At 29.5% G+C, this 20,028-nt stretch overlaps 1 protein-coding gene across 6 annotated transcripts in view; it reads right to left on the bottom strand.

Annotated features, from left to right (window-relative positions):
* Nucleotides 1–20,028, bottom strand: part of LOC129983735 (E3 ubiquitin-protein ligase TTC3-like) — a 125,048-nt gene that overhangs the window by 29,013 nt on the left and 76,007 nt on the right. For 5 of the 6 annotated variants that reach the window (XM_056093335.1, XM_056093338.1, XM_056093339.1 and 2 more), the window contains 8 exons: nucleotides 12,298–12,390; nucleotides 10,902–10,948; nucleotides 10,506–10,726; nucleotides 9,496–9,542; nucleotides 9,257–9,363; nucleotides 7,430–7,513; nucleotides 4,728–4,916; nucleotides 3,442–4,147 (listed from right to left, as the gene is read on the bottom strand). In XM_056093335.1, coding sequence (XP_055949310.1) covers nucleotides 3,442–4,147; nucleotides 4,728–4,916; nucleotides 7,430–7,513; nucleotides 9,257–9,363; nucleotides 9,496–9,542; nucleotides 10,506–10,726; nucleotides 10,902–10,948; nucleotides 12,298–12,390 — 1,494 coding nt within the window. The remainder of the gene's footprint in view (nucleotides 1–3,441; nucleotides 4,148–4,727; nucleotides 4,917–7,429; nucleotides 7,514–9,256; nucleotides 9,364–9,495; nucleotides 9,543–10,505; nucleotides 10,727–10,901; nucleotides 10,949–12,297; nucleotides 12,391–20,028) is intronic. The other variant, XM_056093340.1, reaches the window with a different exon arrangement.

The following is a 20,028-nucleotide window of genomic DNA, read 5'->3' as shown; positions in this document are numbered from 1 at the left end:
AAAGTAAGTTATCATTTAGTAAGACAGCAGTGGCAGTAGTTTCAAGAAACTTTCTTGCATATTCCTCAATGATAGTGTTATTATTTCTCCCTTCTTCTAAAAATTAAGGATTTGGGTCAAGGTTGCAAAGAATCAATTTTCTCAATTTCTTTTCTTTTTTTTTTTTTTCCAAAATTCCACATATGAGCACCTTGTGTTTTGCAATAAAATATAATAATAATAATAATTTAAAAAAAAAGCATTTTAGATTTATTTTGATTAGTCAAATGAATTCAAATTTCATGATTGAGCTCCCATTTTAGGAACAAGATATCTTGCCAAATTTCATTTATCCAAGCTGATGTGTTTTTAAGTGTTTACATATATGTGGATATAAAGTTGGATAAGTCTCTGATGGATTTCAATCAAAATTTGATACGATCTTTAAATGCTAAAACAGTGTGCCAATTTTTATCGAATGAAGCTCTTAGCATTTTCATGTTACTATGTTCACTTGCACTGGGATAAGCAAACAAGAAAATTTTGTATTTCATTTGAAATTTGATATTAAGAAATTGTAGTTCAAGCGGCTTTGAGTTTTCGTGCTCATAGAAATACAAAAATGTGAATTTCAGAGGTTAAGTTGTGATGATAGGGCAAAAGCTTGAGCTCAAATTTTCCTGTGATCCCAATTCTCTTTAAAAACAAGAAAGTAAAATAATTTTATTGACATTAATAAGAATAACAAACGACCTTCAAACCACTTTCAAATAGTTTGTTTCACTTTTATTGAATCATTAATTTTATTCATTCTTAATTGCCCGCAATGAATTAAATAGATATTAATAATTCACTAATGGTGATTTTCTAAACGACACTGAAATGTAATTAGCAAATAGTAACTAACATGTGTAGAAAAACAATGATTAACTGAAGTTACTGTCAAAAACTAACTTGCACGTTTTTTCATTAAATTATAAAATTTCAGATAAGAAAGGATTTCATTCCTATATAAATATACAAATGGAGGTGAAAGAAGAATCAAGTAAACAAAAAGGATATATATTTCCCCCATTCTGTCAGTTTTCCCCTAAAATGAGATAAAACCTTAGCCAGGTAGATCTAATATGGTTCTATAGCTTAATTTTTTTAGGGAGGAATGAACTTGAACAAAAAAATAAGCACTTTTAAGATTCTTGCATAAGGACCAGCAAAATAAGCAGTTTCTATTTACTTTAATGATGCTATGCATCCTGCAAGAAAATTGATTCAAAATTTTTTCGAAGCAACTGAAAAATAAGGGTAAAAACTCATTTCCTAACTTGTAAATAATTTCTAAAAAATACAATCAACTCCCACTTGTTCCAAACAAAACTTCGCTTGAAATGTAAAAGGAGAACAATCTAGCATGCATCAATTTTTTCCCCTTGCCTTTACGTTTATTTTAAAAATATATCTTAATCTAACATAACACGAAAAGTTAGGCATATATTTTCATTCCATTTTAGTGATTGCTTTATTCCAGTCACAGAATACTATTGTTAATCAATGCTGACAAAAAAAAAAAAAAAAAAAGCAAATTTGAAATGTTTTTGATTACTACAATCAGATATGACACAGGTTTGGGTAAAAAAAGCCAAACTTAATGAATTGAGATTAAAGATAAACATTAAGAAGAACAATAAGTATGGGTAATTCAACAATAAAATGAGAATTTACATGAAAAGTAATTGAAATATTAGAAATTAGACAGAAATATGTAGGATTATTACATAAAAGAAAATCAATCAGTCAAGAATGATAAAATTTAATTCCAGAAATTCCATGTTTCCACAGAAATATGCCATATTGTATATACCTTAAAAACTATTTAACAATAATGGAAAAAATTTGAAACAAAGCTGTTTGTGGATTTGCTCCTTCAAGGTATCAACATTAAAAAATTTTTTAACTTCAAAATTAAAAATAAAAAACACACTCAACTACTCTTAAGAAGTCAAAATTTCTTATTAAGTATCTTTTTTATTAAGTATTTTATTGCAGAGTAAGAATTATTATTAAAGGTCCTTTATAAGTTTAAATATACTGGGAAGGGAGGAAGAAGGAATTCTTATTTAACATTAGGAATTAAAATTACAGCTTTTTTTTCTTGTTTTTGTCATTCAATTGTTTACTAAAAATTGCAAATTGGCATATTTATTTGAGCTTTACAAATCCGGAAAATTTGGATATGTAAATATGTTTTACTATTTGAAAAATATTTCATACATTTACAGAGATTATATTTCTGTAATGACATGCATTTAGAGTTTTACTGGATAATAATTAGTTCATGAATCAAGAACAGTGTCCAGATACATTTCTGATAGATTGTACAAATCCAAATTTTTTCTCAGACTCCAATAAAGTAATTCACACAAATCTGAAGACTGGAATTTTTTGGATGATTAAAATATAATAAAACAAACAATCATAATCTGGGCAGAAGTAATCTAAACCCTATAACTATTTTTATTTACTATCAAAGTAGACGGCACCTTCTATTTCGAGAATGTGCAGTCTTACTGATTGAATTGAGAATCCTTAGAATAATTAATCTTTGTGGATTACAAGATAATTTTTGGACGTTTTTGGATTTGACATATCACTTTTTCATTCATTCCTTTAGATACAAAGTCTAATATCAATTAAGATTTTTTTAAAACTGACACACAATTTAGTTTCTTTTTTTTTGGCATGACTAATAAGTACCTATTTTCCCATATTACTTAGGCTTATTATTTTCTTGCAAAGAGAAGCAGTGTACAACAAATGGACTTTTATGGGATTTCTTGAAACCTTTCAGTAAAATCAGGATTGATTTTTTTTTTTTATCCATCCAATTCATATTTAATACAGATTCTAAGCACCTCATTGTTTAATAAATTCTCTAATTACCACGTTTGATTGACTAAATACTGTCACTACGTATCCACAGATTAAATGCTGCTATTCCCACTAGAGAAATGTATCCTAATCTTTCACACATTTACAGTTTTCTATGTGGAAATCTTGGCGCATGCTCATTAGCTACAATTTGAGAAACTTATAGAAAAAGAACAACTGTCTCACAAATCGAAACTGGACAGATCTATAAAGAAAAAAAAAAAAAAAAAAAAAAAAAAAAAGAAGGGGGGGGGGAGAGAGCAGTAAAGGTGCAAGCTTCTGCATTATGCAGTCATAAATGGTATTGTTTCATATTAGAAAGCGATGACCCCAATCTTTTAATCGTGCAATCATTAGAGATTAGCGTTTTTTAGATTGGAAAAAATAACTAAGAATGAATTTCCATGTATTTTTCCGTTTTTAAAAAAAGTTAATTCTTAGATTCCTTGTGTTTTTCCAGGTTCTCCCGGTGGCATAGCAACCCTGTGTTAATAAGAAAAAGGAACAGGAAAATAAATGAAAAACTCTTTTGCTTACCTCTTCAGTCTGAATACTTCTGGTATGTCTTTTTGGAACACACTTGATAGCATATGGCTTTAACTTAAGATCAATGAAGGGTCTATAATCATTCATTCCTTCACTAAAATATACTTTAAAAAGATCTTTGAGTGTATCAACTAGTTCAGTAACTTTATTTCCAGAATGAGAATCAGCATGAATTAAATGATGACAAGAAGAATTTGTAGAAGAAAAGGATGATTTTCGAGATAAAATTTCTCCTTCAGTGTTCAATTGTTGTGAAGATTCAATGTCTGCATTGAAATCATTTTTTAAAGTATTTTCTAGGTCTTTTTCTAAAAGCTGTCTGCGGCCTAATTTTCCCATTTCAGATGTTCCAGGCTTGTATTCTCGAGCATCAGGATTCAGACCAGAAAAGCGAAAAATTTCACTGCAGCTTTTATCAGCTGAATCAAAACTTTCATAATTTTCTGAAAGCTTTAAATCACTATCAGAGATAGGGACTGCCTCATTAATTTTTCTATAAGCTAAAGGTAATTGTTCTACCAAGCATATATAAGTGTCTTTAACAAAAGCAAATTCAACATTTTGCTGCAGAAACTTTCCTATTCCACCATAATCAGCAATTATTCTTGCCTCTTCAGGGAAGCTTTTGATTTTTTTCATAAGAGCAGGATCATCTACACGCAGTGGTCCACATTTGCCTAATATTTCTCTGAAATAGCTAAGAAAAAAATATAAAAATTAAATCTGATTAAAATAAAATAATATAATATAAGTGTTGATTGAAATGAAATGAATTAATAATAAAAAAGTAAAAATAACAAGATTTTAACTTTCACAATGCAATACAACATGCATTACTTCTCAAACTATGAGTTGTAAAAACTATCACAGCTTTATTTTCTTTAAATATTTGTTTAATTTCAAAAGAAAAAATTCCACTAAAAAATCTTATTAAAGATCAAATAATAATTTCAAATTAATTTCCAGCTAAGGAAATGTAGCAGATCAATTTCCAGTTCCATAAGTAAATATAGCATTAATTATCAGAAAATAATTACTTATTTATCAATTATATTTACTTACTTATTTTCAAATTATAGGTGTATGATAATTTTCCAAATCAGAATGGGCCCAAGAAATTTTTATAGAGGAAATATTTTAAAAATGTCACCACTAAGGATTTGTATCTTTATCCACATTGGTAATATAATTTTTTTTTTCAGTTAGATGCGCAAGTTTTTTTTATTCCTAATATAGAGAACAGCTATTAAAAATGAATTTTGATAAATAAAACTTACGAATAAATATTTTTTTTGAGACATTCAGATACGTTAATAAGTGGTTTTGGGAAGTCAACATCAGGAAAGTCATCCAGTCCAGTTTCCTGCATTTTAGTTCTTTCAAACAAACTGGCTGAAAGATGTCCAGGAGATGAATGATGCTGGGTATTATCGGTTGTGAAAGATGTTACAGGTTGTTGGGCATTACTAGAAAAAAACATTGAGCTGAATTTTACAACATGGAATCTATCTTTTTATCAACAGATATTTCTTAGACAGTAATTCAAGAATATAATTTATCACACGACAGCAACAAAATTGCACATATCAGAAACATAAAAAAGTTTTTTTTTACTCTTTTATAAATGAATAATTTATGAATTTTAATTTTCATCAATGAATCTTATAATTTTCTTTTAATTTAAAATAATTGCATAATATTTAGAGGCATTAAAGGAAAAATTTGTAATTTTAAAGTTTAATTTAATGCATGAAATTTTAAAGCCATGCACACTTAATAAAAACAAATATTTTTATTTGATTTAGAATTCATTACATAAATAAATGCTTTATAAATGATCTGTAAAAAGTGTATATAGATTTAATGTTCTAAAAATTGATTTACACAATTCAACCAAATTTATCATTTATCTGAAAACTCATATATGTAGTAAATTGATAGCTTGATCTGTAATATGCTTGAAATTATTCACTCATAAAAGTTTTTTTTTACAATTTCTGAAAATTTCAAAAGCATAAAAATTTTGCATTTTTTTTTCAGAATATTAAATCTTATGAATGATTATAGGTTTTTAAGGTAATCTATCAGTTTTGGGTAAAAAATTTTCATATGGTTTAAGAACTCATATATGTAGTAAAGTGATAGCTTGATCTGTAATATGCTTGAAATTATTCACTCATAAAAGTTTTTTTTTACAATTTCTGAAAATTTCAAAAGCATAAAAATTTTGCATTTTTTTTTCTTCAGAATATTAAATCTTATGAATGATTATAGGTTTTTAAGGTAATCTATCAGTTTTGGGTAAATCATTTTCATATGGTTTAAGAACAAAAAAATTATTCTAGATACAGTTCAGACAACTTATTTAGATCATTATTTTAAACCCCACCAATGAATTACTACAGCAATGCTGTTTATATTATCAAAATAAACAATCCCATGATTCCTTATTAAATTTTTACCTTTTCTAAGATTGAAAAAGTTTTGTATAAGAATTCAAGAAAGGTGCTTGAAAGTTGTACTAATTTACAAGTGATCATACTTGAAGGATATATTTGATACAAATTCTAGCAATATTAAGACTATTCTAAAGCTTGTCTTATTCTGAAAATTTCGAATTTGCAACTTCATAATGTAATCATATATACAATAGAATTAAATATTATATTACAAAATATCAAATTTTTTTCCTAAATGCCCAAACATTTGTGAAGTATTCATAAAGAATTGGTGAAAATTTGACATGATGGATGCAAACTTTCAATGTATGCTAAATATGTATGTAAGGGGAAAAAAAAAGGAAGGTAATATGGAAACCCATATTTAGGAAGTTATTTACATTATTGCCCAAAAGTTAAGTATAATTTAGAAAATGCAAAAAAATGTGAGAAAATATTGTTGATTTAGTTCAAAATAACTTATGGTGAAACATCTTTTGCAAAAGATTCCAGCTGGTGTTTTCATGCACAAAATACATGTGTACATCAGTGCATGGATAATATGGTTTTATAAGCATAACCAGTTCAGGAACGTTTTGCAGAATTTATTGGAACCTTGTTAAGATTGGAAAGAAACATTGTTAAAGATTGAATAAAATGCATCATGGCACAAAGGTGACAACTAGACAGGCGCTTGAAGAAGGAAGAATTGTTGAAATGCTCGAATCCATTTGACCATAAACCAAAGAAATTCAAATTCTGAATGTGCGTCAGTGTTGATTTTAAAACTGAGGAAGAGATTTCAAAGTGCAGGAATTGAAAACCAGTACCAGGCCAAACAAGATTCACAACTGCTTGACAAAACCGAGAACTCGCAATAATTGTGCAACATAAGCAAGTTAGTTGTGTAGGAGAACTAGTTTAGAGATGAATTTCTGAGTGTTAGGTTCACTTGTTCCGAGGTGCTTTTGATCCCAATTCTATATTTATTCATCATAATATGCTTCATGACTATGCAAGCTTGATTGACAGACAATTCCTTTGAGATGGAAAATATTATTGACTTGATTTGAATTCTATCCAATATATATTAATATGCTCAGGAGTGAACTTATAGTCTTTTTACAACCATTAATTACATACTATTCCAGAATTGAAAAGAGATCCTCGAAACTTTTGTAACTCTTTTGAGTCCACAACTCATCCACAATGTTACAGTAAATATAGGAATCTGTTATGCAGCATACCTAGCTGCCAAAGGTGACCACACACCTTATTAAACTGAAGCTTCAAATTTAGGTTTCATTTATTTGTCTTAAAAGTGTAAACTTTTTTTATAGCTATTTTCTTTACGTTTCTTTGGACAACAAATGTTATGATTATTGTACTTTTGTTTTGTTTCCTGATTTTATACTCACATATTATGTTTCTTACCATTTTGACTTAGATCTCCTGCATTATTCACATTTTTACCAATTATGTTTAACTTTTGAACAAGAATGTATATATAAAGAAAAATTTTCTTATAAATATATACTAACTTTGTACTACTTTTCAACCAGACCCCATCTGTCAAACTTTGATTATTCTGTCTCAGTGTGTTTAGCCTTTGTTGGCAGTCATTACTAGGGGAAAAAAAACAAAAAAACTTGCATGCTACAACAAATGAACTGACATTAATTTATTCTGATTGAGTCATGTTTTTTTTTTAAAAAAGAAAATCAGTGAGACGTTCAAAATAAATGAGGAAAGGTTAATCAAGAAATTAAAACAGGTTTTAAAATTGAAACTTGCATCAGGTCATATGAAAAAGAATTAATGACTTCAAAAAAAAAAAAAAAAAAAAAAAATCTTTATTTTTTTAAAATTACTCACAGTTTTAAAGTGAATTATTTCAAATTATAGAGTAGTTTAAAAGTAATTATTAAAATACCATTTGAAATATGCGTCATTTTTACAATTACTAACAAATTAGTTCACAAATGTTAGATATTTGGTAACATTTTTTTCAGTGATTTTTCTGGATAATATATGTATTGATATAAGTTTGGATATATTTTAAAATATTTGCGATTTCTGAGGTATATTTGGTGGAAAGAATCCATAAAAAAGATTAGAAAGTTAGATTTTACTTTTGAATTTTTACAAAATTTTCAGAATTACTGTTGCTCTCATGGTTTCAATAAATGTAAAAAAGAAAATTTGATTTGATGATTAATTGGATTAAAATCTGCTGGACCAATAGTTGAAGAGTTAGAAGTCTAATTCTGGAATTCTATATTTAAATGGATAAAAAATGAATAGAAAGATTTTTTATTTCCACTTTAAATGAAATCATTTATAAATATCAATTCTGAAAAATCAATCAATATATTTTAACTTAAATAAATAAATATAATTCAAACTGGGAAGTGGGGGACTAAAACAACAAATGTAAATGAAATCTTACTATCACTCCTATTTACAAATTTGCAACTATTTAAATTAGCACACAAAAGTAATGGGCAGTTTGTATAAACATATTCTATGTAGGATGCTTACACTAATTGTGGCACAATAACTAATTTCTAAATTATCAGACAAAGGCATACACATATCATTGGAAAAGTGCTTTAAATGGTATAATTATGTTTTATGCTATTTAAATCAATTAATGATGAAACTTTCTAATTACAGCAAAGTCTAAATTTTTATAAAGTCCTCAGGTCATATTAGTGATATTTAATAATATATATATTTGATACTCTGATGTTTAAAAAAAAAGTTTCCCTCTCCTGCTACCAAAACTAATCAAGTTATGAAGCTTAGGTACATTATTTTAGATTTTTGACTATTTCAATAGCAGCTTCGAGGAAGTTCCATGAATCAAGGAATAGTATTTGCTTGTTGCCACTACTGTTGGTTTAAAATATTAAGATCTAAAATTTCATGTTTTCATTAATTTCAGTTATGTCTTTAGTTGTTTAGTATCAGTTTTATTTATTAATTTATTGTCTGAAATGGCATCAAAATAATCCTTTAGATGATTTAAAACATTTTTCGAATTAGATGTATATGTCTGATAATTTAGAAATTGACTATTGGGCCATAATTATAGTGAGCACCTTATGTGTTTATAATTCAGTGTTTCTATAAAGAAATAGATTAAACAATAAGAAATGAAAATTTAGGAACAGTAAATTATATCTCGCAATTTAAGTATACATACATATACATATATATATGCAAGACAAACTGTATATTTAATATTAGAATTTTCAAGGAGCATCTGAGATTTTGTTTGATTTGAAATTAAAACAAATATTAGAGACAATTATACACTCAATATATTTTCATTTGAAAAAATTATTATTTTGTAATATATTTACCTGCTTAAGGGGGCATCAGTATGTTGCAAAAATTCATCAATACTGAATGTGTTGTTTTTAACTTTCTTATGGTCCTTTACTTTAGTTGGAATTTTGTTAGATGTTTCCTAAAATTATGAGAATAAATAAACACAACAGATTCATATGAAATGCATAAACAATTTTGCATATAACATCATTAAATAATAATAATAAAAAAAAACAGTCCTGAAAACGTTTAATCTAAAAATTTTACTCACCTGGATAAATTTATCTTTTTTTAGTACAATATGAGGTTCTGCATTGACTGAAAGACAATGAAAGCAAATAAATTACTCAATGAATTCAATTTGTATATTCATGAAAAAGTTTTAAAATTATATGTACATGAAGGTAATTGAAATGGATATATGGAAATAAAAACATGGTTATAGTATAATTAGTTTAGATTTGAATCAATAAAAAAATTCTTATTTAAAAAAAGTCATAACAAAACTATCTTCGAAGAATATTATGCATTGAATAAATAACACATTATTAATGGCTTTATTATTAACAAATTTTAGTGCAGACTTTCACGAAAATATTTAATGCATTTTCTCTCTCCCCTTTTTGAGCTTTCTAATTGTTTCTCCCTCTACAAAACATGAATGTTATTTAAAAACTTTTATTTGTATATTTACTTACTTGAATGAAAATGTCAGTTATCTTAAAGATGAAACCATAAATGAAGGAACAGCTTAAAATATATTTTAATGCAATTCATTATTATCAAACAATGCCAATGGTTTTGAAGGAAGAAGACTAAAATGTAATATTTAATAAACATAAAAACTCTTTCAACTCTCAAAATAAATATACACTGCTTATTATTTTTTAAAGGAAAAAAAAAAGTATTTTTTTCCCCCAAACTGTCATAAACTATTGAATGAGTATTATTATTTTAAGTACTTAAAAAAATTTTTTTTTTTTTTTTTCTCAGCTGAAAACATTCAAATGGCATGTTTTTGCTGTATTCCTTGAAATATATTTATGAAATCAGAGAGTTAAATTAGTTAATTAATATTTTTAACACTACTATAAAATGAAAAAGTAAAACAAATATTGGACTAATATAAATTATTTTTAAAGCAGAATAAGAATTATTCTAATAGAACAATTTTTTGGAGTTCATTACCAATTAAAAAAGAAGAATATACAGGTATTACTTAAGAACAAGTTGCTGAATTTTTAAAACAAACAAAAATGTTATATTAAGAGAAAAACATACCAGGAAGTTGAGAAGTATTAGATCCATTTATGCTTCCATTATTATCTTTTGTATCAGTTCTTGCATGGATTTCAAACTCATTATTAGTACTAGTTGTTTCAGGCTCATTAAATTTTCCATTAGCAATTTCTTCTGGAACTTCAGAAGTAGAGTCAGTTCTAGAACTGCTGTCTTTACGCTTCCTTCGCTTTTCTTCTTTTATTTCAAGCTTTTTTTCTAATCTAATGACAACAGGGGGGAGGGACCCATTATTCAAGGCATAAATGAAACAAAAATATTGCTTTTTAAGGTTTTTAAAATTTTAACTACAGACACTGCATTATAAATAATGCAACAAAAAATATAGTTATATAAGCTTTCTTTAAAGTTTTAAAAATAAAATAATTATTGACTTACTTTGATTTTTTCTGTTTCATACATTTTTTTCCATCATCATACACAAACTGAAACAAAAACAAAACAAAACTTGCATATCAGAGGGGGAAAAAAAGCAACAACAATGCTATTGCATTTTTAATACTGTGACACAAAACTCATCAATAAAATGAGCCACACGATATATTTGATGTTTTGCATTAAACTATTATTGTGTATTAAATACTGTTACATACCCCTAACATATATAGCAAAAAAATTGCTCATATTATTTATTGTGGAATGGCAATAGTTAAATGTAAACAAATCTTTAGTCGAACATTTTAGATTGCTCTAAAGAACATTTTTACAACTGCATTTAATTCAATGCCTCATAAAGTAATAGAGCTGGTAAATATCTTTATAAATTATTTGGAAATGGACTGCCATTCCCCCAAAACTTCCACTGAATCATAGGAAAGAAATGGCAATAGAAATCAAGAAATAGGCATTAAGCAGAAAGATTAATCGAGCGTGAAAATAGGCTTAACCATTGCCATGAAAATTAATGACCATTTCTTCCAAAAAAATTATCTCAAACAGTTTTTGCGCTATCTGAAAAAACTATCTAAATGATATCTATTTAATTTCTGCACATTTTTTTTCTTTACTTTAACTCTTATAAATTTATTTTGATACACTAATAATGCTTTTAATGTTATAAAAAATTTAAATTTGTCTAATAAAATATTCAATTGAGTGTTTTTACAAATGATAAAATGAAATAAAATTGATTTATTTTAATCATAAATACAAAGGACTTTCACTTCAACTTTATTTCATAAAATACATACTTTACTATTCGGGTAGATTGAGAAAATTAAATTCAAATTTTTCAGCCTTTTGGCATGATAATAATTTTTAAAAAAAATCAATCTGGGCAAACAAGCTAATCGCCAAACCTTTGGCAATATATGACTAAGACTTTCAATTCTTCCAAGATTTTATTTCAATACAAATATGAAAATGTTATAGTTGTTCATATATTTTTGTATTTTTTTTAAACATCATGATCATAAAAGAATATTCATGTTCAATTTTAGTATATTATTTCTGTTTACTTTCTATCCAAGATGAAGTAATTAATATGAAGTTTACTTTTTGCACTCTTTTTCAAGTTTTAATATCTTAGGATATGCTAATATGTGAAATAAATATATATGTCAGTACCTCCTAATAAGAATTAAAAAAAAAACATAATCTTAATTATTCACAGAAATATTGTAAGTCATTAAGAAATAAGAATTCCTAAATTATGAATAAAAAAGTAAAAAATGAATACAAATATTCAAATTTTTTTAATACGACAGTAATGAAATAATATGCTTTTTCTTTTCAAGCCATTTTTTTTATTTTCGGAAGTAACAGAAAAATTTACCTCTTTCGCCAGATCTCCCTCTTTACTAATATTTTGTATCTTGATTATTAATCCTTCACAGTCTGGAGTAAAGCATCGCTGCTCCAAAAACAGCTATATAAAAAGCAAAATATAAAGTATTATAAATAAAATGACCAATATAAATACATAAATTAAGTTTTGGCTTTATTATATACAAAATACACAGTGACAAAATGAGTGTCCACTAGAGCTACCTCCTGCAATAATTTCATTTGTAAAAATTTCTAGCAACTTAAGGATTTCAAATGAAACTACTAATTTAGAGGTAAATATAAAAATTCAATAAACAAAATAAAAAAATATAAAAAGTAGACAAAATTTTCATGATAAATAAATATAAAACGCAGACTAAATTTTTGTGATAAACCTGGTTTTATAAAAAGTTCCATAGCAATTATTTACATCACGTTAGTGAGCTGAACAAGCTGTTGCAAGAAAGCAGCTGATCATTATTTACTTGTCTAAGAGTTTGCCATACCAAACGTAGAATAGTTCAAATCATCTGGGGGGTGGGTGGGTGCAATATTTTGCAGGAATATTCTAAATGCAACAATGTTGCTGCTCCGAATGGCACCCCCTAGCGAGTCAATCAGAACTGACGTCAGCTGATCTGTTCTTCACTTTTCTTTCGATGCACTAAGAACCTTCCTGATGCAAAATTGTATTGTGTGTGTGTTGTAATTCAATGCTTTATATGTCACATCCATGTTTATTCAATAATTGTTAAATTCATTCTGCCAAAACAGACATCGGGTAGATGACAGCCAGCATAATTATTTGAAATAGTGTTTAGCATAGAGTTACGCTATATAATTTCTGGCGCGCCTAACGTGGGGCCTGTTATGGCGGTAAGTTGATATTTTGAGCCTGAAAAATGGATATGACACCTCTTAAAACACAACGAAAATCGTTCCGTACGTCATTTACGATTAGTGACTGAAGACGAGCTTAATAAAGAAGCTCCTAATATCAATGAACTTTCGGTTTTGAAATCGCAAATTGGCGATAAATTAGAACGCTCGGAAAAGTGCCATGCTGAAATAACTGATCTTATTTTGAAAGATTAAGACGCCGAAGGGCATATCAAGAAGATTTTCTGTCTGCTGAAAAATACAGAGACAGATATTTAGATCTAGTGAGCAATTATCTTTGAAAGATACATCTACGAAAGAATTTTCTGAAAAGGGAAAGTAAAGGCTTCTGAAGATAGAGCTTAAAAAGTTTAACGGAGATGCTAAAGCAGCATTCATTAGGATTAATTAGAATTCTGGAGACAATTTCGGAAGATACACGATGACGCTAGTATTCCTAATGAGGATAAAATGCAATATCTCTTACAAGCCGTTGTGCCTAAATCGAAAGCGACTCACGTGGTGGAGTTTTCCTGCTACAGCGGAAAATTATCCAAAAGCAATCTCGTAGCTTCAAGAGAGATGAGGACGTGACGATTTATTAGTGCAAATATACATTAACCCTTAACTGGGAACGTGCGGTCTGTGAGACCGCTAGCGATGCATTTTCTGTCACCCCTATTCTATTTTTAGCTCAATTGAATGGATTGACCCTGTAGCTTCCCGTTTTATGACCTTGAATACACGTGCACTTTTTCAACCGATTTCAGCAGATGTTTTTAAAAATAATTCAGTTCTTTCTTCGAGCGCTGTCTCTAAGACCGCATCTCCCTGTTAGTGTCCCAGTGATAAACAAGGCTTAGCAGATGGCGCTAAAACTTGGGCCCCTAAATATCATCCAGTTTACTAATTCTTTTATGAAGCAGTGCTCTAGACACTTTTAAATGAAGCAGAAAGTGATTTTAGTGATAAGGATAATTGTACAGAAGAGTTTTTCGATGCGAGTTCACATTCAACTGATTTTGATATGTATGTTCAAACATAATTAATTTTTCTAGTGATAATGTATCTTGAAAAATTCATAAAATATATTAATATACCAAGAAATATATATACAGAATTTATAGGTTGATTTTTATACTAGTTCTTAACCTGTATATTTAAAATGCCCAAGAAAACCGTGCCGATAAAAAACACAAGCCGATAAAAAGGGCCAATTTTACCCATTGTCACTTTTTTTTATTTTTCATATAATTGTTAAATTTTACATTATATTGTCTTCTATATACCTTCATATACTGTAAAAATAAATATGATTTAAAAAGTAAAAAGTAATATGCTTTTTCAAGAATATTTATTGTAACATGTAATTTGAGAAAAAAATGTATGTTCCAACGCATTTACTTTTTTCAATGACAATATATTTTAGAAAATTTCTAAAATATATCTATATATCAAGAAAAATATCTGCAAAATATATTGGCAGTTTTCCAAACTAATGCAGTCATTAGAAATTTTAATTTGACTGTAAATGAAATGCGGTCTCGTAGACCGCACCTCCCCAGTTAAGTCCTAAAATTTCACCTCCCCAGTTAAGGGACTCGTTATTGATGGTTATGAAAAAGGGGGACCACGGAATGTTCGAAAGCGGATCTACCTGCTTTGTACGATGAGTTAAGAGACCAAGATATGAGCATTGGAGAATCTTGAACGTACCCAAGAAAAATATGGCGATTTCTTAAATCCTTGAGTGGAGTCGTGTCTGCCGGAAGAAATATTGATAGCTTGGGAACGAAACAGAAACATGAAAGAATTTGAATCTCATGTCGAAAACCGCTAATTGGAGAAATTAATGCATTTTCTCAAAGAAGTAAAAGGCGAAGAAATGGTAGAATTATCGCGAAGTGGTTTCTGTCCTCCTTCCAATCTATAGAAAAAAAGAGGCCACGAATAAATTGGATAATTACCGTACCGCTGCTACACTGGTAAACACTCTTAGTAGGATCATGAAAGGTAAGCGCAATTTACTCTGCATTTTTTGTAATAAGGAAGCATCCTTCCAAGGACAGTTTAGAGGCTAGAAATATATCTCTTGATGAAAAGAAAGATTAAATTTTGAAAAATTGTGCTTATTTTTGTTGTTTCTCTGTTTTACACTTTTCAAAATTTTGTAAATTAAAATTCTTATTTGTATATTGCCATGCCACGCCACACCATTATTTAATGTATGGTCATTCTAAAAAAATAAGTGTGATCTAATTGAAACTAATTCAGTGCCTAACAGTTGTAGTAAAAATAATGTATTTCTAATGATTAATTGCGAAAATGTAACACTGAAAGCTTTGATTGATAGCGGATCTCAGTATTCTTACATTTAAAAACAATCGAGAAGTTGGGCATTAAATCAAATAATAAGATAAAAATGCAAATTATGTTATTTGGGGGTGGGGTGGAGAAAAGATGAGTCAGATTTATGATGTATATGAATTGCATAATAGTTCATTGGATGACTCACACAGTTTTCCTATCAAAGACCTTGCGGAAAAGAGGATTTGTGGCACAGTGTCAAAAGTTAGTAATCCTATAGTGTGGTTAATGAGTTGAATAAAAAGGGTATAATTTTGTCAGATCTAAAAACTCATGACTGAGAAAGTGGTTTATTGATAGGAGCGGATATTGCTGGCAATTTCTTTTTAGATGAATCTACCAGATAGGAAACGGGTTTGCTTTTGTTGAAGACTTGTTTAGGATATATTTTGACTGGGAAACAGGAAGTTGCTAATACAGTTTGTACAAACAGTGATAAAGGTTTGGATGTTATTTCTTTATACCTTAGAGATACGTTCGTTATCAATGAGTTGTGGAGTCTCGAAAGCATTGGAATCTGTGATTCAATTCAGATGTTAAATAAAAAAAAAAAAATCAGCAACCGAAAGTCATCGAGGAACTTAAAAATATGAAAATTCTGTCGAACGGTAGTCTTTCAAATCGCATGTTATTGAGTTGCCTTCCAATAAAGAATTAACTTGGGTTATAAGACTGTGTTTAAGGAATGGGAAGAATTTAAAATATTTGAAAAGGTAGACTTTGAAACCGAAACATCTCATTTTCTGCTCCATCAAACGGTTGTGAAAACAGCTAGTATTACTACTAGAATAAAGACAGTTTTTGGTGCGTCGGCTCATTAAATGATTTATGGTATAAAGGTCCAAATTTAATTGGAACAGATACCGGATATCATTGATAGGTTTCGAAATTATCCGATCGGTATTTCAGCCCTTAATGAAAAGGTTATCCTTCAGTTGGGAAATGCGCCTGAGCATAGAGATTTTTTGAATATTTTTACCCTATAGAAAGCGAGCAAATTGTGTATCAGCATTGTAGAGTAGTTTTTGGTGTGTCTTCCCGAGTCCTTTCTTATTAGAAGCAGCACTTGCACATTTGCTCGAAAATATGCCAGCGGATGATTCTGAAATTGTCGATAAATTAAAACTTTTGTTTTATGTTGATAATTGTGTGGTGGGCATGGGAGATGTTAGTCAACAAGAAGACTTTATTTTGAGACCAAGAAAAATTTTGTCACGTGGCAGTTTTAATTTATGAGAATGGGAAAGTAATATCGAATGAAAATATGTATCTAAGAGTACATTGATAACTAAAATTCTGGGGATTTAGGTATAGGTGGTTATGGGGTTTAGGTAAAGGTGTTCTGAAGTACAATGTTTGTATCGAAAATTTAAAAACTGAGTGTAATATAACGATACGGTACGGTACAGAAATTTTTTGATCCACTTGGAATTTTATGTTTGGCTGCTCTACTATCTAAAATACTTTTGCAGAATACGGTAAATTAAAATTATATTGGGATTCACCTTTGTCTAATGATATTGTGAAACCCTTTCTAAAGTGGTGAAGTGAAATTGATAAACTTACAGATGTACAAATTCCGCATTGTTTTGAAATTAATGATACCACTCAAATGAAAATTTCTGTTAATGCCTGTAAAGAGGCATATGCAATTTCTTATTCTTGAGATCAGATACCTTCCAAGGTGTTAAAATTGCACTTGTCAGGGCAAAAGCAAGAGTGGCTCCTTTAAAGCAGGTGCCAATCCCTAGATTAGAACTTATGGCATGCTCTGTTGAGGCCAGGTTGGCACATTCAGTGCAACAAGCACTTAACATTGATATGGAAATCATTTTTTTTTGGTGTGATTCTATGGTCGCATTGTATTGGTTGAGGGAAAATGGGGAATGGTCAGTTTTAGTATCGAATAGATATCGAACAGCAGGCAAAATTAATCCTGCTGACCAAATCACTCGAGGAAAATCCCCCGGTCATTTGGTTGAGTCACGTTGGTGGGAAGATTCTTCTTTATTGTTATATGAGCTACCAGATATGTGGCCCACAACTGAACTAATTAATTGCGAAACTTTTGAAATTTCTTCAGAAAGGAAAAGAGTCAAACTTTGTAATTTAAATTTGTCAGAAGAAAAGGTATTATGGTACGCTAGGAATTTTTCCAAATCTCACTTAATCTTAAGATTAGTAGCCTGGGTACTAAGATTCGTTAATAATTCTAGAACTGCTATCAGCGAGAGAAAAAAATGCGAAAGAACGTTGGAAGTGATAAAGAATTCTGAGATCCAGTAAATTCGAACTGTACAAGCTCAAAGTCTCGCAGATGAAAAATCTATTCATACTTTGTGTGTATTTAGATATGAAAATGATGACATTTGTGTGAAAACTCAAACTACTGAATGTATATACTCCTTATTTTCTGTCACCAATCTTACTGCCTAACAACTGTGTATCTTTACACAGACACTTGTGGAGCATTTCCATTCTGAAAATTATGATGCTGGGACACTACTGCATGATAGCATAATACATGAAAAGTGTTGGATTTTATGTGATTAGAGAACTAACCAAAAAACATGGAATGCCTGTGCTAAGTGTTGTAGATTTAAGAGTTAATCTCCCCTGACTCATTACAGCTTCATTGCCTGCTGACCAAGTTGAAAATGCAACTGTGTTTAAAGTGGTAGATGTAGATTTAGCTCCCCCCCCGTACATTAAACAGGGTGACAATGTTTGAGTTGTCCTCTACACTTGTGCCCTTTACAGAGCATTACACCTGGAATTCATTTCTTTGCTCACCACAGATGCCTTTTTGTTATCTTTTCATGACTACAAGAAGAAGACCTTCAGTTATCTATTTTGACAATAGGCACTAATTTCAGAGGGCCCTATAATGAATTGTCTTCTATCGACTGGAATGAAGATTCTTGCTATGCAGAGATACTACATATAACATGGAAATTTATACTTCCCCCAGCTGCTTGGTGGGAGAGGCTTGTAAGAACCGTCAAAGATCTTCTCAGAGGGGCTTTTGACAAAGCTATAATTACCTATGAGGAATTGGTGACAATCTAATGCGAATGCGAAAAGGTCATTAATTCACATCCATTAAACACATTCTCTGAAGACAATGCAATATTTTACTCCAATTACACCAGCAATGTTTTAGTTTGATAGATCAAATGCTGAAGTTAAAGATTTAGATATACGGGATGCTAATCATTACCACAAAAGATTAAGATTTCAAGCCAAAGTAATCGAAGAATTGAGGCAGCGATTTAGGAGTGAGTATCTGGGGCAGCTGATTCAATGACAAAAACCTCAGTCGTCTAATATTCACGAAGCAGATATTGTCTGAATTGAAGACAATGTAAAAAAGCAACTTTTGTGGCTTTTAGCTCGAGTAAGAGAATTGATTCCGGGAAAGAATAGACTCACGAGAACTGTAAAATTAAAGACTGTCTTGTACTCTAATTTGTCCCATCCAACATGTGTTTCCATTTGAGGTTAGTGGAAATGACTTGACAAAATGACTTTCCACTCCAGAAAGTTGAATTGTCCAAATAGTCTATGAATCATGTAATTCAGATTCTTTGGAGACTAACCAGCCTCACATGTCCAGATATGGTCGTGCCATTACGAAACCCAAGAGACTACTTGGGTTTCTTTAGCTGATGTTTTTGAGAAGCTATCCAGCTCCTCAAAAAGGGGGGGGGGGGAGGATGTTGTGAATAGCATCTCCTAGCCAGTTAACTAGAACTGATGTCAGTTGTTCTGTTTTTCACTTATCATTAGATGTACTAAGTATCTTCTTGAAGTAACGTGTGTTGTGATTAAATGTTTTATATGTCACATCCTTGTTTATTCAGTAATTGTTAAATTTATTCAGTAAAAATAGACATCAAGTAGATGTCAGCCCAGCATAATTATTTGAAATAGTGCATAGCATAGAGTTACACTACAATTGCTAAGTCCTGTGATTACAAAACTTGTCGATATGTAATAGTTCTAATGTTGAATAATGGAACATATTTGAATCACCATATAAATCGTCCCTTCAAAAATAATGTCCATCGATTTTTTAAAATTTTCCAATCCTCTAATCTTTTCTGAATACTTGTATTGTAAATACAAACTGTTTTATTTACAGTTTTCACAAATTTCATATTCAGAGTACCATTTACTGGCAAAATTTTGCATTAATAATGAAGTACTAAAAATCATGGGATACCTCCTAATATTGTGTGAGATTTTCTTTTACCTGGTGAAATGCAACAACAACACAATTGATATTGACTCAACAAATCATCAGAAATTCCACAAAGAAATATTTAGTCATGCTGTTTCTTCAGCTAATTTATAAGACTGATTATGCCTGTTCTGCTCTATGCAAGTGAAACTTATACTCTTAACTTGGACATCAGCATGCTCAGCATTCTCTGAGCATGTTCAAGAGAAAGATCCTTAGAACTATCTTTGGCTAGATACTAGAGAGAAA

Source organism: Argiope bruennichi, chromosome 9 (genome assembly GCF_947563725.1).
Source record: "Argiope bruennichi chromosome 9, qqArgBrue1.1, whole genome shotgun sequence".
NCBI classification, from domain to species: Eukaryota; Metazoa; Arthropoda; class Arachnida; order Araneae; family Araneidae; genus Argiope; species Argiope bruennichi.
Note: the sequence above shows the minus strand (reverse complement) of the source record. Positions and strands in the feature narration are given on the sequence as shown.